Source organism: Hyperoodon ampullatus (assembly GCF_949752795.1).
Source record: "Hyperoodon ampullatus genome assembly, chromosome: 19".
Classification (NCBI taxonomy): Eukaryota; Metazoa; Chordata; class Mammalia; order Artiodactyla; family Ziphiidae; genus Hyperoodon; species Hyperoodon ampullatus.
Window position 1 is genome coordinate 39635796 of NC_136932.1, and position 24964 is coordinate 39660759.

The window sequence follows — 24964 nt, forward strand, 5'->3', positions numbered from 1 at the left end:
AGGGAAAAGGCTGATAGGAGCCAGCTTCTCAGAATATACTGACAGTCCGTGTTTTCAGGGCTCCCGTTCAGGGGGAATCGCTAGGGCGAATAAGGTCACACTCACCAAGTCCGGCTTTCCCCAGGCTCCGATAGGTGGCGGAGTGGGATAGGCAAACACAGGGTCCATGGCTGTCCAGTCTGTAATACCCCAGAGCTCCCACCATCATCACCTAGCACCCAGCAGACGCTCACTAAATTCTTGTAGAAGAAATTAAACACAGACCACAAGACAGTGTCGTAAAGGTGGACAGGTTTGAAGGGCGTGAATATTTCGATATTGCCTCTTACCACAGGTGGTCACGCGGCGGCGGCGCAGACCTGGGCATGCGCAGGAGACCCTGGGAGTTGTAGTTCACCAGGTGAACCGAGAAAGGAGAGACGGTGCTGAGCATCCCGGGAACTGTAGTGTTAGCTAAGGGGCGCGCTCTGCGCGGGCGCAAACCGACAGCCATTTCCGGGCACTTTTCCGCAGTATTTCGCAAAAGGAGAGAATCCCGGAGTAACGATGGCTACCTACAGCTTGGCGAACGAGCGACTACGCGCCCTGGAAGACATCGAACGGGAAATTGGAGCCATTCTTCAGAATGCAGGTTCGGGATACGACGACCAGAGGAGGAGCGGCAGCGAGAGCGTGAGCTAGACCGACCGTGCGCACATGCGCCGACCGATGACTGGGAGTGGGGTTGGGAGAGATCCTAAGTGGGTGCAGGGGTGGGTGGGGCTGGCTCTGGGGCGCGGCTACACTGGCAGTCTCCGGATAGCCCCGCCCACTCTCCATCCCGGCAGGTACAGTGATCTTGGAACTTTCCAAGGAAAAAACCAACGAGCGGCTCCTAGACCGACAGGCAGCTGCCTTCACCGCGTCGGTGCAGCACGTGGAGGCGGAGCTGTCGGCTCAGATCCGCTATCTCACTCAGGTCTGTGTGTGTGTGTGTGTGTGTGTGTGTGTGTTTTGGACCGTGCAACACGCCCACCCCAGCTCTCTGCCTTAGCCTTAGCCTTCAGGAGTCCCGGGCAGAGCTTTGGGCTCGGGAGCCAAGCAAGACCAGCCCTACCCAGCAGGCCTGTTGACCCTGGCAGGACCCCTCCCTTACAGGGTAGGTTTCCTATACCACTGAGTTGCATCACATGAGCCACTGGATGGGGAAGTCCTGGGAGAGGGTGTGTAAACAATACGAAAGCCACAGGATATGCACTTAGAAACTTGACCTGACCTCAAGGGTATGGAGCCCCAGATGGCTACCTCCTGAGAAAAGGAACAGGATTGAAAGGGTTCTGAGGTCATTATAACAGCAACTACCATTTACTAAACTTTTACAGTGTGCCAGACACTCTGCATTATCTAATCCTATAACAGCTCTAGGAAGTAGTTAGTTACTGTCATCCCCATTTTACAGATGAGGTTAACAGAAATTCAGTGATATGCCCTAGGTAATCCAGCTACCCATGTGGCATAGCAAATTCAGACTCAGGGAAGAAATGAGGCAAGAGACCTGATGCCTGGTTGGGGAGATGGGAAAGGGGAGGGGTGCTTCTTTGATCAATCTAAATGTCCTGTAGGTGGCCACAGGGCAGCCCCATGAGGGCTCCAGCTACTCCTCGAGGAAGGACTGTCAGATGGCCCTGAAGCGAGTGGACTATGCTCGTCTCAAGCTCAGTGAGGTGGCTCGAACCTGTGAGCAGATGCTGGAAAACTAGGCCAAGCAGGTGAAAAGCTTGGAAGGAGAGCTCCACCTACACCCCAGGACAGAACCTGGAGAGCATGGGCTGCCCCGTACATGCGCTGCTGGTCAGAAGCCAGGAGGACAAAGGCACAAAAGGTGGGAATGGAGAACCTTAAAGACCAAGCCCATGCCTGGCTGTGCCCTGGCTCCTCTTGCCATGCACTTCACCAAGCACTGACAAGCTCTGAACAGGAGACAGAGACTCAAGACACCCAATCCACTTCCTCAGGTCCCTGCCCCAGGTTTCTGGTAGACTTGGACCAATGAAGACACATTTTTGTTCACTGGAAAAGATAAAATGAGAACTAAGGGTTTTGATAATAAAAACAATAACAGTAAAAACAAGGAGTTCAGACTCTCATTGGGGCATATATGGGTGATGTAAGGGGTTGAGGAAGTAAAACCAGGCTGTATGGCAGCTGCTGAGGAGGGAGGGTGGGAAAGCGGGAGAGTGCTGAAGTTGGGGAGGAACACTGCTGTGGTGTGAAGAGACAAGGACAAGATACAAGGGACTTGGGACAAGGAGGTTGGCAGGGATTGGGGGATGCGCTGAGGGGGAAGGTGTCAGGTGGCCGTCAGCAGGGAAGCTGAAGCCAGGAATCATGGTAAGCGGGCAAGGGCATGAGACCAATGTCTGCAGAAAGAAGAGTCAATAATTGTAAAAATAAGTTTTAGGGCTTCCCTGGTGGCGCAGTGGTTGAGAGTCCGCCTGCCGATGCAGGGGACACGGGTTCGTGCCCCGGTCCGGGAAGATCCCACATGCCACGGAGTGGCTGGGCCCGTGAGCCATGGCCGCTGAGCCTGCGCGTCCAGAGCCTGTGCTCCACAACGGGAGAGGCCACAACAGTGAGAAGCCCGTGTACCACAAAATAAATAAATAAATAAATAATAAAAATAAAAATAAGTTTTAGTAGTTAAAAAAAATCTACATATAGAATTTGTACACGGTATCTAGTATAAGAGGTGATTTTACATTACAGCATAGAAAAAAAACGGAGGGAAGGTCTAAGAGGGCAGTGGCTGGTTGGTTGTGTATTAAACATTGACAAATATGTAGAGAGTGCCAACCATGTGCCAGGGATTGCTCTAGTATATTAACTGCATTTGATACTGAATAAATCATAATCTGCCCTCACAAGCTTCCATTCTTTAAGCACTGGCGTCTGCTGCCACACGCACATAATGAAGGTGCAAATCTGTAAAAGATAAAGAAATTGAGAGATGAGCTCTGAGATCAAGGGAAGTTGGGTGGGGGAGTGGGGGGCAAGGGGTGATAGCTTGAACTGGAAAATCAGATTCCAAAACATTGACTATCGATCAGGTACACAGTAGGTGCTCAATAAAGATGTGTGAATTGAACGAATAGCTCCCACCTTCCTCCATCGCTTCATCTCCCACTCGTCTGCTCTAGCTGCCATCTTGATGTTGCTCAAGCACTGCCTGGCTTTGAAGGCCATGCACTGGTCCCTGGGCCTATGGTGGCTTCCCTCCCTCCCCATTCTGTAGTCTGGCTGACTCTTCCCTCATCGCCTGTTGTCCGTGGTGCAGACAGCCTCCACATTTGCCGGCCTGAGAGCTACTGTGGGCAGGATCCCTGCCAAGGAGGCTCTGGATACCTGGAGGAGGGGTTCAGAGGCCCAGTTTACCTGCAGGACACTGCAGTGACCGCTCCATCCTCTTCTTGCACAGCATGTAGAGCAGGGCTCCAGTGAGGAAGAAAACGATGCCCAAGAGGGACAGCACCGGCACCATGGCTGATGTCCCAGCTGTAGGACCCACATTTTCTCCCAGCTGCTTCTGGTTCCCCCTGGCCCCAGGCCTTGCCTCCAGATGGTGGCTCAAAGTGTAAGTGGTAGTCTCATTGGTGTGGATGAGCTTTTGGTCCAACAAAGGTGTTCCTTCTGGAGGGGTGAGCTGCTGGGTAGGCTGCAGGGTGGATGGCAGGTACTTCTGTGCAGGGGTGCCCGTGGCTGAAGGTGTCTTTTCTGTGGGCTCAGGAACCTGGGTGCTGCGGGGAGGTACGTGTCCCTGGCGGGCCACACTCCTGGCGTGAGCACGTCCACATTCTGAAGAAGCAAGAAGTGAGGAATCAGGGCTATGAGGGGATAAGGTGAAGAACTAGATAGAGGGAAGGGTCCTGGGTCAAGGAGAACATCAAGGGAACAGCTAAATGCCAGGAAAGAAAGGCAGGGGCAGAGGGAAAACATGGGGAGATGGAAGTGAGCAAACCACAACATGGAACCACCGGGGCGAGCATGCATTCTGAACTGGGAAGTCAGGAGACCTGGGTTGGAACCCGGGCTCTGCTACAAAGTAGCTGTGACCTTGCCCCTTGTCTCTTAACCTCTCTGGGATTCATTTCTTTCAGCTGTAAAGCAGGGATAATTTTAGTACTAAAGGCCAGAGTAGCCAGGAAGAGTAAATGAATAAGGTAGGTCTACGTAGCCAAAGGGCAGTATGGGTACCACCAATGCTACAGAAGACAACTTTAGCTGGGACCTGGAAGAACATTTTGTGTCTTAAGGGTTGTGTATTTATTTTAGGAGAAAAATACAACCGGCATATCAAATTTGTGACTCCACAGATGTTCCTGCTTAGGACTAGTTGCCATTAAGTTTTTCAGAAGTGGCTGTGTACACTTAAGATTTATTCGTTTCATTGTTTGTAAATTTTACCTCAAAAGAAAAAAAAAGGAACAATAAAATATAAAACCCTCCTTAATAATATACATGATGAAATGTCTGGGGATAAAGTATAGTCAACCTTGCAACTTACTTGGAAGTGCACCAAAAAATATTAGGCAGGTTGATGAGGAATAGAGGGATGGATAGACAGATGGGTGTGCAATAAAGCAAATATACTTAAAATGCTGTAGACTCGATATTGTAAAATATAAAATATATTTGCTTTATTATGTACACACATAAAATATAAAAATCAAATATTATAGAATCTAGGTGGTGGGTGTATGGATGTTCACTGTACAAATTTTTCAACTTTTATACATGTCTTTAAATTTCCATAATAAATTACTGGAAAATAAAAATAGTGCCTTGATTTCAAGGAAAACATTAAGTAAATGCACAGGTGATAGGATGAATTGGCAAAAATCCTGAAAGTGACGGTGAGTGATTTCTGGTAAACAGGGACTTAAGTGAAAGTACACAGAATAGGAAAGTGAGGTGTCAAAGGGGAAAGGGCTGAGGCAAAGAAAAGTGTAAGGTGGAGGCGGCCGAGCCCTGGGGACAGAGCCTGGGGAGGAGGGAGAACGCGCTCACCTTCACGATCAAAGCAGCGCATCAGTTCCTGGACCCACCGGTCACTGCTGCCTCCACACACACTTCCCAAGGGTAGCTGGAACCTGTAAGGAAGGACGTGGTCTCAGCTGTCTCCAATCTCCGCCCCCCTTCCCTCCCCCACTTTACCAGCTCTTTCCTCGTTCCAAAGAAGTGAGGTCACTGCCAAGATTCAGCACTTTCTGCTGGGACTGGGAAATTCCAGGCGGGACAGGGAAACTAAGGTGTGGAGAAATAGGGCACACATAACCTAATGTACTGGGGACTATAGAAGGGACTAGGGGTCCTTCCAGAAGGAGTTTAAGTTTGACCAGAGAGGGTCCTGGAGGCACCCGGAGGCTCTGCGCTCCCAGGGGTGGGTGAGATTACCTGACGTAGGAAGAGCAACGTTGATAGACTTTCAGGTATTTTCGGAGATGTCCCATGTATTGATCGTTAGGAGGGGAGTGGGAAGAAATTCTTCTATCACAGGGACAACTTCCAGCGATGCTACCTTCATTGCCATCTCCTGAGCGGGACCGAGGTGGTCAGCACAGGTTCCCAGGTCCAGGGGCTCACGCAGCGGTAAACTTAGCCTCCAACCCACAGCCCCACTGCAGCCTCTCCCCTAGACCCGGGGATCTGAGCCCCTCCCACCCCCAGGGCTCAACTCACACATCACACTCCCCAAACACGTCCATAATCACACCTGGGCCCTGGTGTTCCCCAGCCCGTCCCCAACCCCAGGCAGCTGGCCCTCCCCCTGCCCCGGCTGCCTTGGGGACCCTGGCTCCCCACTTATTCAACTCAACCCCGCGGCCCTCGTGCCCCCCATCCCCGTCCCCGGATTCGGGGATATGGGCACCAGCCGGGCCCCTGACGAACCTGGAGGAGTGTGGCACGCTAGAATGAGTAGGAGCAAGCGGAATCGGAGTTCCCAACCCAGCATCATCTCGGGCCCGCCTCGCCCTGTCTGACTCCCGAAGACGTGCTCCGGAGCCTGACGTCCAGCCGGTGTCTCAATGGCTTTCGCTTCCTTCTCCCGCTACGCCTGAGATTCTGCGGGAGACGGCGGCCGTCGGCACCAAGGCCCGGCCGAGGCGAGGCGCGAGGTGGCGGCGCCTCCCTCTGGGCGCCCTCACCGTCTCGAACCGATAAGTGCGGTCAGTACCGTTGTAGCCGGTGATCGCCGGCCTGGGGCGGTGGGGAAACTCCGGGAGGCGGAGCGCCTCTGCCCGCGCCCCCGCACCCAGCCCAGAGCCCCGTCGAGGGGGCAGCCAGGAATGTCTGAAGAAGGAGAAAGAAAGCGGAAGAAAGTCCAGGCTGCAGGGCCAGGCGCGGCGGACGGGCACTGACCACTAGGCTGATCCGGTTCGGCCCGGGGATGTCAGCCCCGCCCGCCCGCCCTCCGCAGGTCAGTCGGCTGGACCTCCTCCTTTGAGAGGCTTTCACTTTTCGGGCTCGGCTCCGGCGCACCGGAATCCAGTCACGGATCCAGTTACATGGCTGGAGTGACCGCGGCAGACGAGTCCGCGCGACCAGCAGCACAGACACTGACTGCCCTGAGCGCCTCCGCGCCGCGCAAGACACGGGGGGCGTGGCAACCCGAGGAGCCGGCGGGGGGCTCGGGCAGCCTGACGTCACGCCCCACCCCGAGGTATTTACCTTCAAAAAGTGGTGGCCGGTACCGGAGAAGCGGACCGGACGGGAGGGGCTAGGTGTACCGGGGCTCACCGCCAAACCTAGCCAAGCCGAAGAGATGCCCTAGCTCCTGTCCCCCTCCTCCCACACCCCACAAACGGATCCAAAACTCCTCCCTCCTCACCAAACCCTTGCCCATAGGATTAGCCCTCTCTCACTTCTATCCTCAACTCAAACCCTACCTTTGAGGGTTTGAGCCGCAAATTTTGGGCCCCAAATACCATCTCCCTCCCGACTATATCACCCACTTTCAAGTCTGGACCCCATTCTCACCCTGAATTCCCATCCTCCGCCCTGAAAACTCCTTTCTCACTCCTAACACTCATCCATAGATTCCACCCTAAGTGACCCTCAAACCCACAATCTCCCATTTTATGACCCAGCCCCAAACTCTCCCGAGTACCTCTCTCTCACCACATATCCCTCCCTCTGCTCAGTCTGGGCCCAGGCCTTGTGTCCCTGAAGACATGGAGTTTGTGTCTGGATACCGGGATGAGTTCCTTGATTTCACTGCCCTCCTCTTTAGCTGGTTCCACAAGTTCGTGGCGGAGCGCGGGGCCGAGGGGACCACCCTTGAGCGTTGCTGGCGGCAGCTGGAGGCTCAGATCAGAAGCCTACCCCAGGACTGCGCCCTTTGGGTGCTCCATGTCTTGCCCAACCGTAGTGTGGGCATCAGCCTGGGGCAAGGGGCAGAGCCAGGCCCTGCACCAGGCCTGGAGGCTGCCTGGCTCCTGGGAGACGAGCCCCCACTCCACCTGCGGGACCTAAGCCCCTATGTCAGCTTTGTGAGCCTGGAGGAGCGGGGGAGGAGGAGGAAGAGGAAGAAGAAAATGGAGAGGAGGAGGGTGCAGGCACCGAGAAAGTAGAAACAGAGGAGGATGGGGAGCCAGCCCCTACCAGCAGGGAGACCCCACAGGAAGCAAACCCCCCAGGGGAGGCAGAGGAGGCCCAGCAGGAGGCAGGAGGTGGCGAGGTTGGCTGCCAAGAGGACAGGGCGGAGGACGAACCAGGGCCTGAGAGGACGAAAGGACAGAGAAATGGTAAGAACCCAGGGCTGGCCCTGCCCTGCCCCTGCCCAGGCGACTCCCCTTCAAAGCCCTCCTCTGCCCCTCAGAATCCAGCTAGGAGTCACAAATGGGTGGCCCTCAGGCCAATCTGGCCTAAAAAGGTGTCTTCATTGATCCACAATGTTCTTTGTTTTTTAAATTTGAGCCAACATTTAAACATTAAAAGAAAAAACTTCCAGAAGTCTGGAGTTACCCCTTCCCAAGAAAAATGTAAAGTCCCCACAGCAGGCCCACATTTCCACCTGGCAGCAAATGCTGGTTCTGTGTAGCCACAGTCCCCTTCCGATGAGGCATGCCCTCTCTCCCTAGTCCCCTTCGCTCAGTCTCCTAGTCCCCGTGGGCATTTGATTTGGTGTCCCTGACCCTGACAGTCTGCCCCCCACCCCCGCCCCTGACTTTTCCCTTTTTCCCCAGAGGCGGCCCCCCTGCACCCTTCCTGCATCCTACTGGTGACGGATGCACATGGCACCATCCTGGGCATTGACCTGCTGATGGATGGAGGGCAGGGGAGGGCAGGCAGGGGCTCAGGGACACAGAACCTGGCTCCTCGGGCCTATGCTCTCCTCTGCCACAGCATGGCCTGCCCCATGGGCTCTGGTGACCCCCGAAAGCCCCGAAAGCTTACTGTGGGAGACGCCCAGCTGCATCGGTACAGAAACCTGGTAGAGGGTGGGGAAGCCTGGGGCCCTGGGCTCCTGAGCCCCCCAGCCTGATGCCGTCTCCACCCCCATTCAGGGAGCTGGAGAATCTGGTCCCAAGGCTGAGAGTGAAGCAAACCAAGACCCCGATGCGGACATGGGGTCCCCGGCCCGGCTTCACCTTTGCCTCCCTTCGGGCTCGAACCTGCCATGTTTGTCACAGGCATAGCTTTGAAGTGAAGCTAACCCCCTGGTGAGCAGCCTGCAGAGATGGAGGGAGCAGAAGGAAGACCCCAACAGTCAGGCAAACAGAGAGGAAGCAGGCTGGTGGGGGGCCCTGCAGACAGACAGAGTGAGGGATAGGGAAACAAGAAGATGACACACACACAAAAAAAGCTGTCATAGGCAGAGAGAGTACAAACAGACTGAGCGTACGGGCAGCCGCAGGACAGATGGACAGCAGACAGGGGACCTACAGACACTGAGTGCCCACCCCCCGTGACCCCAGCCCCCAGTGTGGTGCTGTCCTGTACTGCGGAGAGGCTTGTCTCCAGGCTGACTGGAAGCGATGCCCAGATGATGTGAGCCACCGATTTTGGTGCCCAAGGCTTGCAGCCTTCATGGAGCGGGCCGGAGAACTGGCAACTCTGCCTTTTACCTACACCGCAGGTACCCTAAGGAGGTCAGGATGGGTGGGGGAAAGTGGGACCCGGTCTTTGGAACTGGGGCCCCAGGTGCCTGGGAACAGGGTCCTGGGCTTGAAGGCTAAGTGTCTGGGGCTGGAATCTAGATCCCTGTAATAACAGCTGGGTGCTGGGTATTTGGGGCTGGGGGCTAGACCCCTGGGGCTGGACACAGGATCTCTGGAGCTGAGAACTGAGTGCCCTGGTCCCTGAGAGAACTTATGGGAGTAGGGATTCAAATACTTGCTTCTCAGCTTCACCACTAACTGGTGACCTGAAACAAATCGCTTTACTTCTTAGAGCTATTTCCTCAACTGTGAAATGCGCAGACTAACAAATGTTAAAACCCATGGAATTGTTATATGGGTTCTGTGGGCTACGCTGTAGACACTCAGAAATGTTAACAGTTCTCTGCCTGACTAGAACCAGACTCAGACTCAGGGTCCTGGGGAGAGACTGAGGAGAGCCAAAGTCTGGAATCCTGGCCACCAGGCCCTCAACCCGTCCCCTCATCCTTCTCCAGAGGTGACCAGTGAAACCTTTAACAAGGAGGCCTTCCTGGCCTCACGAGGCCTCACTCGTGGCTACTGGACCCAGTTCAGCATGCTGATTCCAGGCCCTGGCACCCCCGGGCACCCAAGGGGCAGCACGCCATCCCTCAGCGCTCTTCTCAGTGGTGCGTGGGGCCTCTCTCCAGGCATAAGTCCCTCAGACTACAGGGAAGGACGGGAGGGCAAAAAGTTGTCCGGGTCCTAGCTAACCCCTCCACATACACACCAAACCTCACCGCCACCACCAGGGCATTTCATGCCTCTCCTCAACCCTCAGAAAAGTCACCCCTGCCCAGCCCATCCAGAAGCCCCATCCCTAGGCAGCTCCCCATTCCTCCTGCTGCAGCTCCAGGCCCTCTCTCAGGGAACACAGCTCCTTTGGAAGAAGGAAGAGGCCCGGTGGGGACCTCCCTGACACCAGGCTCCTCTTCTTTCATCCTCTCAGGAGATCCCTACCAGCTTCTTCAGGGGGATGGGCCTGCTCTGATGCCTCCTGTGCCCCCAGATCCACCCAGGGGCCTCTTTGGTGAGCTGGAGGGGCCCTGAGGGAGCTAGGGGTAGGGACGGGGACTGGAGGGCCAGCAGTCTCGGTGGTTGAGAAAAGGGGCTATTGGACAGGAGAGGTGGGGGTCCACAGGCCTGGGGCACGGTCCCCAGTAACCCACTCTCCCCAGGCTCGTGGCAGGATTACTACACATGGCGGGGCCTCAGCTTGGACTCCCCCATGGCTGTGCTTCTCACCTACCCGCTGACTGTGTACTACGTCATCACCCATCTGGTGCCCCAGTCCTGTAAGGAGGGCAGAGGCAGGGGGAGGAGTGTGTGGAGCCAGGGGGGGCCAGGGGGGTGGCAGGGGACAGGAGGGAGGGGAGGAGGAGACCATATTCTTAAATGGCTAGCTTATCACCCAGTCCCTGAGCTCAACATCCAGAACAAAAAGTCACTGAAAATCCACGTGGTGGAGGCTGGGAAGGAGTTTGACCTCATCATGGTGTTTTGGGTAAGTCCCTCCAGGCCTGAGGGTGGAGCATTTGGGTGTGGAGGTGGATGCAGGGTGGGACCCAGATCTGTCCTCTTTGCCCTTCAGGAGCTCTTGGTCTTGCTCCCCGACGTGGCCCTGGAGCTGCAGTTTGTGGGTGACAGCCTGCCCCCTGAGAGTGACCAGCAGAATTTTACCCTGCAGAGGGTGAGGGCTGAGGGGGGCCCTGCTCTTTAGCCCTAACCCTCCTGCTGTCCTCCCAGCTGGGCTCTGCCCTTCCGATCCCTGCCTCCTCTCCCCTGTCTTACTTGATGCATCTCCCAGTACCGTAACTTCCACCGGCTACTCCACCCCACTCCAAACTCCCCAGGATGACCTCGAAGTAGCTGTCCGTCCTGGTTCCGGGGTATCAGCACGGCTAAGCTCTGGGACTAAGGAGAAGGGGCGCCGCAGGGACCTGCAGATCAAGGTGTCTGCACGGCCCTACCACCTGCTCCAGGGGCCCAAGCCTGACTTGGTTATCGGTAAGCGCCTGGGGTAGGAGCATGGGGGAGGTGAGAGGAGGCCCTGGGAGCCAGCTTCTCCCTGCTCTCCTTCCCTCCGCAGGATTTAACTCTGGCTTTGGTCTAAAGGACACTTGGCTGAGCTCGCTGCCCCGGTTACAGGTGGGGGATGGGATAAAAGGGACCTTCTCTGACCTCCTGCCCGGTCCCTCCTCCTCTTCGGAAAGTCTCTTCTTCCCCATCATCTGCTCTACAGACCTGGGGTGCGCCAGCGGGTCCTCCTGCCCTCCTCTGTGCCTGCCTCGTGCCTCTCCCCATCCCGGTCCGTCTGGGTCCTCGGGAGGTACGTGGGGTCGGGAGCCTTTCTGAGTGTCTGAGGCCCCGCCCCCACCCCAGTCCCTCCGAGTGCCGGCCTTCTTCACCGAGAGCAGCGAGTACGGCTGTGTGATGGACGACCAGACCATGGCGGTGGCCACGGGAGGGGGCGCCAGCCCTCCACAGCTCAACCCTTTCCGCTCCCCCTTTCGCCTCAGAGCGGCGGACAACTGTATGCCCTGGTAAGGCCTTCTTACTCTCTGGCCACGCAACCTGAAAGGCCCACCTCTACCCTCGTCTCTGCGGTCCTGGGACCCTCCTGGCCCAGCCCTACACCCTGCTTTCGCCGCCCGCACTCCCACCACCCCCGCTGGAGGGTCTCGACAACGCCCACACACCCCTCTTTAGATCCAGCTCACAAAAACCTCTCCGACTCCTCGTTTCCCAGCCCCGGCCCCAACCCCTCCGCAAAAAAACGCCAGGTTGCGCTCGGGCTGGCAGAGCCCTAAGTTTAGCCCCACCCCCTGAAACTCGGAGCCCACAAACCCCGCCCCTTGGGAAAATCCCGGCCTTTTGGCCCCGCCCCTGACGGCGCCGCGCCCCCCTCAGGTACTGCAACGCCTTCATCTTCCACCTGGTCTACAAGCCTCCGCAAGGGAGCTGGGCCCGCCCCGCGCCACGGCCCGTTCCTCCCGCCCCGGCCCGTAGGCGCCAAGGAGAAAAGAAATCTGGGCTGGGGGCCCGCCGGCGGAGGTGAGGGCGGAGAGGTAGAAATCCACCCCCTCCCCTAACACGCCTCAGAAAGGAACACGAAACAGGCGAGGCCGAGGGGGAGGGCGTAACACGAAAAGGTAAATAAAATTACTTGTTTGAAAGCACTGAGTCAAAAGCTCATAACTGGGTCCTTAAATGGAAAGAGGATTAAAGGATTTACGGATGACATTTTCTTCCATCTTTCTTCAGTTCCTCGACAGCTGTCCCCTCTCTTACTTGGGATTCTGACCCTCCTGGGTAATCCCAAACTTCTTCTAATGTGTGTGTTGACAAGGCATTTTCCGGCCCCAGTAACAGGCAGGGACCGGATCCGAGTCAAGCAAGACCAAGAAACAGAAAGTGGCTTCTCTCTGGGAGGGGGGGAGAGGGGGCGGGGGCGGGGGCAGGGGAGGCATGCAACCTCCTAGGGGCACTCACAGCCTTGGTTTAGAGTCAGTGAAAGACCCCAGCCACCCAACTGTCCAAGTTAGAAACTTCATGGCCATCCCTGACTCCACATTCTCTCATCCTTCACGTCCCATAAAGAACCAGCTCCAGCTGAGTCAGGCTGCTGGTCACTCAACATCCAGCAGTTTATGTCCAGTCCCACTGCAAATGCCACCATATCTCGTGTTCCTTCCAAAACAGACATTCGAAACATTACTCCCTGCTTAAATCCCTTCAATGACTTTCCTCTACTTTTAAAATCCCCGTGAGTCTGGGCCGGGCTTAATGACCCTTATCACAAAGAATACAAAGGGAAAAATAGTGGAGAAACCTGGCAGACACCACCTGCACCAAGTGACTAGGTTTACAGGAAATAAGAAGTCATGTTGACGTCATGCTCCCTGACATGATGCAATAAGGCCACATCCCCTCTGTAGTATTCTTCCCCCAAATCCATAACTTTAGACTAATCATGAGAACATGTCAGACAAAACCAAACTGTGGGACAGTCTACAAAACCCCTGACTGCTATTCTTCAGAAGTATCAAATTCACGAAAAGCAAAGAAAGACCAAGAAACAGTGACAGATTGGAAGAGACTAAGGAGACATGACAACTAAATACGATGCAGTATCCTGGTTTGAACCCTGGAACAGAAAAAAAAAATTAATGGAAAAACTGGAGAAATTCAAATAAAGTTTTCAGTTTAGCTAATGGTATTGTATCAATGCTAATTTCTTAGTTTTGATAAACACGCTGTGGTTATAGAAGAAGTAATAAGGAAGATGTGTGAGGAGTATTTGGGAACACTCTACTGTCTGTGCACCCCACCTATAAATCTAAAATTCTTTCCAAAAAAAAGTTTAAAATTTCAGACTCTTTAGTATGGCTTGTAAGGTGCTTCTATTTCTGTCACCCTCTTTTATTATAACTATCTTATTATCAAAGTTTCCAAATATACACAAAAGCCCAGAAGGTTCAGCATAATGAGTCGCTATGTGCCCATCACCCAGCTTCAACAATTATCAACATTTTTCAAATTTTGTTATTACTCCCTGTGATAATGTGATAATATAAGAAATATATATTTGGTCTGCGTGCCCCATTCCTGGCACAAGAGCTTCTATAATCTGAGTGACAGAGGTGAGAGGAGCATCTTTTGTTATTCATAATAAGCCCCTTTCAACCATACCTGAGTTTAATAAGGTAGCTCTAGGTGGGCCCTTATTTAACTTCAGGATGGAAGTTAGATACTAGAGGAACCAACCACATGATTAGAGGGCTGAAACGTTCAGCCCCACCCCTTGCTCTCCAAGGGAGAGGAGCGGGGCTGGAGATTAAGTTAATCACCAAGCAACCTGCATAAAAATCCCTAAACGATGGGGTTCAGAGAGCTTCTGGGTTAATGAACACACTGAGGTACTGAGGCTGGCACACCGGGAGAGAACATGGAAGCTCCAGGCTACCCCCTCTTCCCTCACCACACCTTGCCCTATACCTATTTGCCATTTTGCAGTTCCTTTACAACAAAGCAGTAATAATCAGTAAACTGTTTTCCCAAGTCCTGTGAGCCATTTTAGCAAATTATTGAACCTGAGAAGGAGATCACAGGAAGCCTCAGTTTATAGTCGGTCGGTCAGAGGGCCCAGGGCTTGCAATTAGCATCTGAAGTGGGGGCAGTCTTTTAGGACTGAGCCCTTAACCTGTGGCAGTCTGTGCTCACTCTGGGTATTTCGTGTCAGAAGTGATTGAATTGGGACTTCCCTGGTGGCGCAGTGGTAAAGAATCTGCCTGCTAACGCAGGGGACACATGTTCAATCCCTGGTCTGGGAAGATCCCACATGCCATCGAGCAACTAAGCCTGTGCACCACAACTACTGAGCCTGTGCTCTAGAGCCCATGTGCTGCAACAACTGAGCCCGTGTGCTGCAACTATTGAAGCCCACATGCCTAGAGCCCGTGGTATGCAAAAAGAGAAGCCACTGCAATGAGGAGCCCATGTGCTGCAACAACTGAGCCCGTGTGCTGCAACTATTGAAGCCCACATGCCTAGAGCCCGTGGTATGCAAAAAGAGAAGCCACTGCAATGAGAAGCCCATGCACTGCAACGAAGAGTAGCCCCTGCTCGCCACAACTAGAGAAAGCCTGTGTGCAGCAACGAAGACCCAACGCAGCCAAAATAAATAAATACATACATACATACCCTGTTTAAAAAGAAAAAAGAATTGATTGAATTGCAGGACACCCAGTTGGTGTCAGGGTAGTTGGAGAATTGGTTGGTGTGAGAGAACAAACAAAAACAAAACACCTATTTGGTATCAAAAGTGCTATTAGTAAAAACAGCTAATAGTTGGTGTCAGAAGTGAGATTTGCTAGACTGGCCCTAGCTCACAGAAATATGTGGTTTGAGAGGAGAAAGGATAAAAAGATGGGAGATACAGAACCTTTGATTCCTGGGTGGCCATGTGGTCACCCATGGCATGGAGCAGCAGCTGTGCTGCACTCAGTTACTAAAGGTAAAAGTAACAAATGGAATTTAAAGTTGGATTCAACTCCCAGGAAGTTGTTTCACTAGATGCATAAGGAAATGCAAACCAATAAGAAAAAAAGTGACATATACAATCCCTTGGTGATTATTTGTAATAGCTAAAATGAAATTTAAAAAGAGTTCTGGTTTGGACTTTGGTGCTAGACTAAGCTCGGGTTTGAGTCAGTCTGAGTTTTGGCCACTAGCCTCAAAGCTATCCAGTAAATAATTAGGCTGGGACAACAGAAAGTACCTCTAAGGCCTCTGCTCACCAAGAAGGTAGTCAGCATGGGGGGAAGGCAAAAACCAAGGATCTACTGAAACCAGGAACATAGTTGTGCAGCAGTTGCTTCATTTTGTAGATTGGTATCATCAGCTTCCGGAAGGACCTTTACTAAAATGGATTATGAGAGTGACTAATTTAGGGGCAGTATCTTTGTTTATAAGTGTTCAGGATAGAACAGCATGTTTGGGTTGATACAGGACCCACAGTTCACTATTAAACAATCATAAATGGCTGTACGCCAACCAGACACACAGGAGGTTATTCCTGAGGAATAACCCTAAACTATCCAGGACCCACCAAAAGTCACCTCATTAGCATAAACTCAGGTATAGTCAAAGGGGCCTGTTATGTATAACAAAAGACACTCCTCTCACCTCTTATCACTCAGGAAATTCCAAGGGTTTTACAGGCTTTTGAGCCAAGAACCTGGGATGAAGACCAAAATATGTATTTCTTACATCACAATATCACACACCCCCAGCTGTTTCCCAGAGTGTTTTAAGGCACACCCCAGACATCAGTTAGCTCACTTATATGCATCTATAACTAATAAAGACTTTTAAAAAATGTAACCACCATGCCATTATCATACCCAATACAATTAACAATTATTCTTTAATATCTTATCATAATACCCAGTTCATATTCAAATTTCTTGAATTATCTCAGAAATGGCTTTTACAGTTGGTTTGTTACAATCAAGAAATGAATAGGATCTACACATGGCTTTCAGTTGTTATCTCTCTTAAGTTTTTTTGTTTTTTTCTATAACAGACCTCCTTCCCTTTTTTATTTTCAGTCCACTGATTCAATGAGAAACTAAATCACTTGTGCTGTAGAATGTTCCTCATTCTGGATCTGGCTGATTATTTCCTCTGGGTGTTTTTTTAATCTGTTCATCTATATTCTTTAGTTCTATAATCTGGCAATTAGATCTAGATGACAAGGCCCTTTTAATGTGGCCGCTGCCAACCTCCACAGGCTGATCTCATCCTGCTTCCTGCCCCCTCCCTACCCTCGAGCCAGGGGCTCTAAATGAAGACACCACACTCTCTCAGTGTGGAAGTTCCCTGTTTTCTTGCACAATTAATGCCTTCTCAGCCTAAAGCTCACTTCCTTAGGAAGGGAGGCCTTCCTTGACCCCAGATGAGGGTAGACACCCCCTGATAATACCTTGTAAATCCCCTACAGCCATAAAAGGGCAGTCTAGGTCCCTGGTGGATTGAGGGGAAAGAGAACTTTTCCCCACTCCCTTGGCCAGAAAAATAACCTCTCCCTAAGTTCCTGCCATCTCCTACATGAAAGCATATTGTTATCTCAGAGCAGCGGGATTACTAAGGATTTGTTTACTCATTTTGTTTTGCTGTCCTGCTCATTTTTCTTCCGTGAACACACAGTACTTTTGTAATAAAAACGTTTAATTTACAAATTTGCCCACCTTAATAATTCACGTACTAAATACTGATTGAATGCACACACGGCTTTATGTTAGAGATGCAGTGGGGAAAAAAAAAACCAAGAGAATGGTCCCTGCTTCCATGAAATTTACAAGGATCCCTTACCCCCATCACTCTCTATCACATTACTCTTTTCTTTTCTTTGAGCACGTATTACAGTTATTTTATTATGTCATGCATTTATTTATGTTTATTACCCCTCCTCCTCTAATACACACTAAAAACTGAATTCCATGAAAGGGGAGACCTCGTCTGTCTGATTATAACTATGCCCCAGCACAGTGCCTGGGATGTGATAGCCACTCGGCATTTACTAAAGGAATTTTATTTTTTTCCGGCTGCACAGCTTGAGGGATCTTAGTTCCCTGACCAGAGACTGAGCCCTGGCCCATGGCAACGAAAGCACCGAGTCCTAACCACTGGACAGCCAGGGAATTCCCTAAAGGACTTTTAGAAACCTATTCCTGCTATACTGGAGGGAAAATGGACTATGAGAGGGTAAGACTTGAGACAGATCAGCTAGGAGTTTTTGGTAGCAATACAGGCAAGAGCTGATGGTGCCTTGATGCTGGAGAGACACAGGTTAAATCCTAGGGCTAATGAGGAGGTAGAAATAACAGATGGTGAGCAATTATACTGGAACAAAGGGAGGGCAGAGAAGGAGCTGAACGTTCCCAGCCAGGACAACCAGATCGAAGGAAGTGCTGTGTGCTCACAGTGGGGACACAGGAAGAGGAGGGATGGAGTTAGAGCGGTTGGAAGGGGTGGGAGAGAAAGGTAATGAATTCAGGGTGGACTTGTTAAGTTTGAAATGCACATGGGACCTCGCGGTGGATATTCTGGTAGGCAATTGACATGTGAGATGGAACTCACACAACTAGGAGAGTGGATGAGGAGCCTAGAAAGAAGAAGGGGCCTTCAAAACAGAATCCTGGTGGAGGTAAGGATGGTCAGAGGAAGAGGAGGCAACTAGGAGAGGGAGAAGTGCTGAGAGCAGTGGAAAACCAGGAGGCTTCAGAAACAAAGAAGGGTGCTCAGCTGTGCCAGACACTGCTTAGGCCAGGTCAGATCAAGGTGAAGAAATGTCCCCTGTACTTCACAACAAAGACAAGAGAGTATTCAACAGAGTGGTGGTGGCAGCCTTGATAGGGTGGAGAGTGAGAGGGAGGCGAATTAGAGGCAACAATTGGGCAACTTAGAGAATACAGAAGACCCGAAAAAGAAAATTCAAATGGCCCTCAATCCCAACACCTAGAGATAACCACCGTCGTCATTTTGGTGTGTTTACAGTCTCTTTTATCAAAATGTACATATTTTGGGCTTCCCTGGTGGCGAAGTGGTTAAGAGTCCGCCTGCCGATGCAGGGGACATGGGTTCGTGCCCCGGTTCAGGAAGATCCCACATGCCACGGAGAGGCTGGGCCCGTGAGCCATGGCCGCTGAGCCTGCGCATCCGTAGCCTGTTCTCCGCAACGGGAGAGGCCACAACAGTGAGAGGATCGTGTACCGCAAAAAAAAAAAAAAAAAAAAAAAGTACATATTTTTACAAACTTTAATCATACTGTACAGCATGCTAACTAGCTTGCTCTTTTAATAAAACAATATGTTATGAACAGCTTTTGGGGACTTCCCTGGTGGCGCAGTGGTTAAGGATCTGCCTGCCAATGTGGGGGGCACGGGTTCGAGCCCTAGTCCGGGAAGATCCCACATGCCACGGAGCAACTAAGCCCATGCACCACAACTACTGAGCCTGTGCTCTAGAACCCATGAGCCACAACTACTGAGCCCTCACGCCACAACTACTGAAGCCCGCATACCTAGAGCCCATGCTCTGCAACAAGAGAAGCCACCGCCATGAGAAGCCTGTGCACCGCGACAAAGAGTAGCCCCCGCTCGCTGCAACTAGAGAAAGCCTGCGAGCAGCAACAAAGACACAACACAGCCAAAAATAAAAAGTAAATAAATAAATAAATGTATAATATGTTATGAACAGCTTTTTATGTCATTACACAGTCTCTTTGTCTTATCTGTCTATACAGATGGCTGTATATTAGTTTACTTTATGAATGTGACATGGCCTAGTGGGACATTTAGGCAGTTCCTAATTTTTCTCTATTTTAAAGGAAGGAGGAAGTAGAAAGTGTCCCAGCTGGGAACCAAAGCAGGACCCAAGACTGTCTGGGCCTCCCCGGTGGGCGGGGAGTTGATATGCCTGAGACACTTCGCATGGAGTTTCCGGCCAAGGAAGGAGGAGGGCAGTTTGCAGGGACCGAGGTAGAAGCATAGGATGAAGAAGACAACATGGGCCTGTGTGGGGTGCTAGTCCCAACCCAGCCTCGTGGACACAGATCTGAGGCCTAGAAGACAGGAACCACAGACAGAAGCCAAAGAGCTGCTGTAAAGCCGAGGAGCATGAAGAGCACAGCATAGCACCTAGAGCCCAGGAAGCAAAGTCATACGCTTTCACTGTCAACACGCCAGAAGTCCACACTTGCCAACATACCCGTTGTCACCTTGACTTATCCCCACATGACTCTGTTCATCCCCTCTTGGGTTCAATCTCCTACCTCCTCCCTTTCTTGCCCCAGAGCCTCTCATTGGACCCTCTGGGATTTAAGATCAACAAGATGCCCCAAATCATCCACCTCTTCTCTTGGTTTTCCCTTTGCCTTCTTGCTCTCAGAAACTTGGTGTTCCTCCAAAGCCACTACCCCCTTGCAACCCTTTGAAGAAACATTTTTTCTCCCACATTCCACAAATTCTGAGATGAGGCAGTTGTCTTTCTTATCGTATGTTTTGGTTTTTTTTTTGTGGTACGCAGGCCTCTCACTATTGTGGCCTCTCCCGTCGCGGAGCACGGGCTACGGATGCGCAGGCTCAGTGGCCATGGCTCACGGGCCCAGCCTCTCCGTGGCATGTGGGATCTTCCCAGACCGGGGCACGAACCCGTGTCCCCTGCATCGGCAGGCGGACTCTCAACCACTCCGCCACCAGGGAAGCCCTTACCGTATGTTTTTGCTTCCAAAAAATTTCTCCTCCCTCCAAAACCCCAGCCTCTTTGAAGCACATGCCAGGAGACTAGACCAGCCATTACCCTTCCTGTGGCAAACATCTTGTAACATCTACCAGCTTCATCAAGGGCTTAAGCATTTGGCTTATGTTTACTTCTCCATCATTAATCATGTCTTCATTTGTGTAACTAAGACATCCACTGAGATAATCCATCCAACAGCCCAACCTCTCAGCTCCTTGTCCTCTTCTCTTCCACCCCTCCTCAGCCACAGGCTCCAATGGCCAAACCCTAGAGCCCTGTCATTACCAGTAACTGCACCTCTTCCAACCTCTGATTCCCAGCACCACACTACTATCCATCCTTCTAGTCCCCTCTCTGATATCCTCAGTTCAACAATCCTTCAACCTTTCAGGTTCTTTAGCCCACATTTTCACTGTCCATCACCCTCTTCACATCTTCACATCCCACTTCACCCAGTTTAGGTCCATGACTCTAATGATTCCTTCGCACACACTCTTAATGCTCTTGTCCCACCATTTTCCTTGCAAAACTGCAAGAAGGATCAAACCAAACTCCACCAACAATGAGAATTTCCCTGAGCAACTGAGCACGGCTGGGGATAAAGAAGTGTGCTGACAAATCTCACTTGGAATGAGTAACAACAAATCACAAGTGGGCTCTTAGGACACCCGACCATCCTATGATTTCTCTGCTCAATACTCTCTTCTGCTCTCTGAAATTCCCCTTCTTGCCTCAGATGGCAACACTGCGTGGCCCCATCCTCAGAACTTCCTCATCTTTCCACCAGTGCTTCTTATGATATCTATTCCCTGCAATTTCCGTTCTTCTGTTTGTTTTTTTGGTCATTCATGTTAAATGCTTTCCTCAGATGTCTGGTCATCCTTCCTTCTCCGTTCACATCCCAACCACTCCGATGAAGAGTACCCTTGTTGAGATAATGCCAAGCCCAATGGTCAGTATTCACTCTCTTAGCAGCATTTAACAGAGTTGTTAAATGCACTCACTCTTTGAAGCACTGTGTTGGCCTCCAGGACAGCACACTCCCCTGGTTTCCCTCTCCCTTTGCTAGGGTATCCTTGTGCTGGTTTTTCCTCCTCCTGCCTCTCTGTCTGTCCTCTACTCTCCTTTCTCCCTTGCCCTCCACACCTGTCTTACCCGTGCTTCCTCGTGTTTATTTTGTTTTTAATATTTATTTATTTATTTGGCTGCACCCAGTCTTAGTTGCAGCATGTGGGATCTTTAGTTGCGGCATACAAACTCTTAGTTGCGGCCTGTGGGATCTAGTTCCCTGACCAGGGATTGAACCTGGGCCCCCTGCATTGGGAACGTGGAGTCTTAGCCACTGTACCACCAGAGAAGTCCCTTTTTTTTTTTTTTAAGTATTTATTTTTGGCCACACCGTGCAGCACGCGGGATTTTAGTTCCCCGACCAGGGATCGAACCCATGCCCCCTGCAGTGGAAGTGCAGAGTCTTAAACACTGGACCACCAGGGGAGTGCCTGCTGTGCCCATTCTTTGCAGGCCAAGCCTGTTTCCCCAGGGCCTTTGCACTTACAGCCTTCGCTGGAACACTCTTCCTCCCAAATCCCACTCCCTTCCTGAAGGTCACTGCCTCAGAGAGACCTTCCCTGACCTCGCTAACTAAAATAGCCTGTTAGTCTACCTCCTTGTTTCCTTTTTCTTCACAACACGTATTTCTCCCTAAAGTTGTATATGTATTGTTGACTTGTTTATTGTCTGCCTCTCCCCAACTGAATCCCCAGCACACTGAACAATATCTGGTACACAGTAAGTACTCAATAACCTTTGTCATATGAAAGAAAGAAAAGGAGAGGGAAGAAAGAGAGAAAGAACAGGTAAGCAAAAAGCCTGAGAAAACAGGTTTCGGTTAAAGCCAGCTGAAACCACCGGCTCCTCCCCTCTGCATATTCCATCAATCATGTTGATGGTGGCACAGCAATTACAAGCACAGGAGTCTGCCAGCCATGAGTACAAGTCCCAGTTTGACTGGTGTCAGCTGTGTGGTTTTAAGCAAGTTACTTAATCTCTCTGAGCCACATACCCCCCTTCGGCAAATTTTTATGAGTGCCTATTTACAACAGAGGCATTATGCCATATCTGTTGTGAGGATTATATAAGATAATTTATGAAATGTCTCTGATACCAATCATAAGTACTCAGTAATCTGGTGTCATTTACACCCATTCTTCAAGTTTTGCCATGATACATTCTCATCTGTTTATAATCATCTGTGTTTGCAATTCAGATATCCTCAGTGATCAAAGAATTATTTAGGACTGTTTTGGTGGGGTTTTTGTTTTGTTTTGTTTTGTTTTGTTTTTGGCCATGCCACACAGCATGCAGGATCTTAGTTCCCCGACCAAGGATTGAACCCGTGCCCCCTGCAGTGTAAGCGTGGAGTCTTTTTTTTTTTTTTTTGGCTACGTTGGGTCTTCACTGCTGCGTTCGGGCTTCTCATTGCGGTGGCTTCTCTTGCTGCGGACCACGGGCTCTAGGCCCGCGGGCTTCAGTAGCTGCTGCACGCAGGCTCTGTAGTTGTCGCTCACGGGCTCTAGAGCACAGGCTCAGTAGTTGGGGCGCACGGGCTTAGTTGCTCCAAGGCATGTGGGATCTTCCCAGACCAGGAATTGAACCCGTGTCCCCTGCATTGGCAGGCGGATTCTTAACCACTGCGTCACCAGGGAAGCCCGGAAGCGTGGAGTCAACCACTGGACCACCAGGGAAGTCCCAGGACTGTTTGGGGGTTTCTTCTTTTTTTTTTTTTTTTTTGCAGTTCGTGGGCCTCTCACTGTTGTGGCCTCTCCCGTTGCAGAGCACAGGCTCCGGACGCCCAGGCTCAGCGGCCATGGCTCACGGGCCCAGCCGCTCCGTGGCATGTGGGATCTTCCCAGACCAGGGCACGAACCCGTGTCGCCTGCATCGGCAGGCGGGCTCTCAACCACTGCGCCACCAGGGAAGTCCTGTTTGGGGGTTTTTTAACGGTTGGATTTTTTTACTTAAACATTTGTAAATTTCTGGTTTATTGCATTGTGGTTGGAGAAGGTGGCCAATACAATTTCAAGTTTGGGGTTATCTGGTATTTCCTTCAGAACTTCATATTTTATGAATATTTATAAATGTTTCATTGACCTTGAAAAATGTGTGTTCTCCATTTATGAGATACAAGGTTCAAGAAATATCATTTGAAGGCAAGCTCCAGGATGGAGACTTTATCTGTTGCTGTATTCCTGGTATCCAGCAAAGGGCATGGTGCACATCAGACACATTCAATAAATATTTGCTGAATGAGTGGCTAATTAATCAATCACCTTATTATCATTTAGATTCTCAATACCTTTGTACCTTTGTGTATTTTTTCTTACTTCATCTGCCAAAGACTGCTGAGTTATGTCACAGTTTCTCACCACTATTATATTTTCTAGTCTAGATATATAGGTATATAGATGTATATATAGTTTCCCAGGGTATTTCTAAGTATTTGGACTTTATATATTTCAATACAATATGATTTCGTGCCTAAAGGTTTATGGCTGTTACATAATCATTGTAAATATACCCTATATCAATATAAAATTAACACTTAACAAAACATTATCTATATCATATGGTTTAATTTTATTATGCATTTATTATTTGGAATAAGCAAAACATAATAATAAAATTCAAAATGTGCAATAGTACCTTTTCATAAAAGTGAAAAGTAATTTCCCTTTCCCTCTGGTCTCCCATTGCCCTGCTTCCCTCCCCTGAGGCAACTACTGTTAACAGAATTTTGCTGATTAGCCTAATTTGGAAACATTATTTTTTTTCATAGAGGAGTTTAAAATAGTTACATGAATTGTTTTGATCCATATATTTGGCATAATTAGTGATCTTATTTCATGTTTTCTTATGACTCCTTGATGCTTTATATTCTGTTATATGGATTACATTTTCTTTGCTTTTATCTTCTCTGGAGGTTTGGAAGGCATATATCTCATTTTTTATTTCTCTAATGTTTTCCTTTAACATTTCCAAAAGTATTCTTAACTTGTGTTTCTTGACTTGAAGTCAAGAATAAAATAACATGGGAATTCCCTGGCAGTCCAGCGGTTAGGACTCCGTGCTTCCACTGAAAGGTGCACGGGTTCGATCCCTGGTCAGGGAACTAGGATCCCACATGCCACGCGGTGTGGTCAAAAATTAAAAATTAAAATTAATAAAAATTAATTAATTAAAATCAATGAAGTCCAGCTTATCAATTATTTCTTTCATGGATCACGCACAGAAGTTGGTTGTGCCTTTGGACATTTAATTACCTGAACCAATAAATGCTCTTTTTGTTTCAGTAGAGTTGAGTTTCTGTGACCTGATATGTTTCCTTAAAATGGATTCTAGTCATGGCCGGCAATAAATGATTGACATCTTTACTATTGTTAATAAAATTTTTAGAATTTACACTATATATTTTCTCTTTAAAAGGATTTTTTGAAACATATTCAGTGTCATAACTGGGTTTATAAATATTATTTACAGGGGCTTCCCTGGTGGCGCAGTGGTTGAGAGTCCATCTGCCGATGGAGGGGATACGGGTTTGTGCCCCGGTCCGGGAGGATCCCACATGCCGCGGAGCGGCTGGGCCCGTGAGCCATGGCCGCTGAGCCTGAGCGTCCGGAGCCTGTGTTCCGCAACGGGAGAGGCCACAACAGTGAGAGGCCCGCGTACCAAAAGCAAAACAAAACAAAACAAAAAATATTTACAGTCATGCCAAGATTTCCCCATTTTTGGAGTTTTTATTTCACTTCATCTCTTGCTGAGTTAAAATATCTTAAAAAAAAAAAAAAGGAGAAGAAGGAGACATAGTGGAATTTCCAAACCCAAACATTCTCAGAAATGCAGTTCTCTTGCCCTTCACACGCAAGAGGAAACTTGCATACACATACAATAACTGACTCATAGCTTGTGTCATGACTACAGATGTTGCT

General features: G+C 50.3%; 3 protein-coding genes across 3 annotated transcripts; 2 read left to right on the plus strand and 1 right to left on the minus strand.

Moving 5' to 3' along the window:
* Nucleotides 1-546: 546 nt before the first annotated feature.
* On the plus strand, nucleotides 547-2087 carry MED11 (mediator complex subunit 11; the record flags this gene model as incomplete). Its single annotated transcript, XM_079725074.1, has 3 exons — nucleotides 547-631; nucleotides 828-958; nucleotides 1602-2087. 3 exons carry the CDS (start codon nucleotides 547-549, stop codon nucleotides 1737-1739), a joined length of 354 nt encoding a protein of 117 aa, XP_079581200.1. The 3' UTR covers nucleotides 1740-2087.
* Nucleotides 2088-2715: 628 nt separating this feature from the next.
* Nucleotides 2716-5992, minus strand: CXCL16 (C-X-C motif chemokine ligand 16; the record flags this gene model as incomplete). The annotated part of the gene is made up of 5 exons (XM_079725170.1): nucleotides 2716-2961; nucleotides 3412-3831; nucleotides 5044-5126; nucleotides 5431-5569; nucleotides 5926-5992. The coding sequence occupies 5 exons, from the start codon at nucleotides 5990-5992 to the stop codon at nucleotides 2915-2917; spliced, it is 756 nt and encodes a 251-aa protein (XP_079581296.1). The 3' UTR covers nucleotides 2716-2914.
* Nucleotides 5993-7190: 1198 nt separating this feature from the next.
* On the plus strand, nucleotides 7191-12373 carry LOC307067770 (zinc finger MYND domain-containing protein 15-like). Its single transcript, XM_079725355.1, is given in 14 exon segments — nucleotides 7191-7539; nucleotides 7542-7781; nucleotides 8223-8457; nucleotides 8544-8699; nucleotides 8955-9115; nucleotides 9653-9805; nucleotides 10126-10206; nucleotides 10355-10471; nucleotides 10592-10680; nucleotides 10768-10866; nucleotides 11030-11183; nucleotides 11266-11324; nucleotides 11559-11719; nucleotides 12087-12373. Coding segments are annotated over 14 exon segments (2184 nt in total). The 5' UTR covers nucleotides 7191-7208; the 3' UTR covers nucleotides 12235-12373.
* Nucleotides 12374-24964: the final 12591 nt, after the last annotated feature.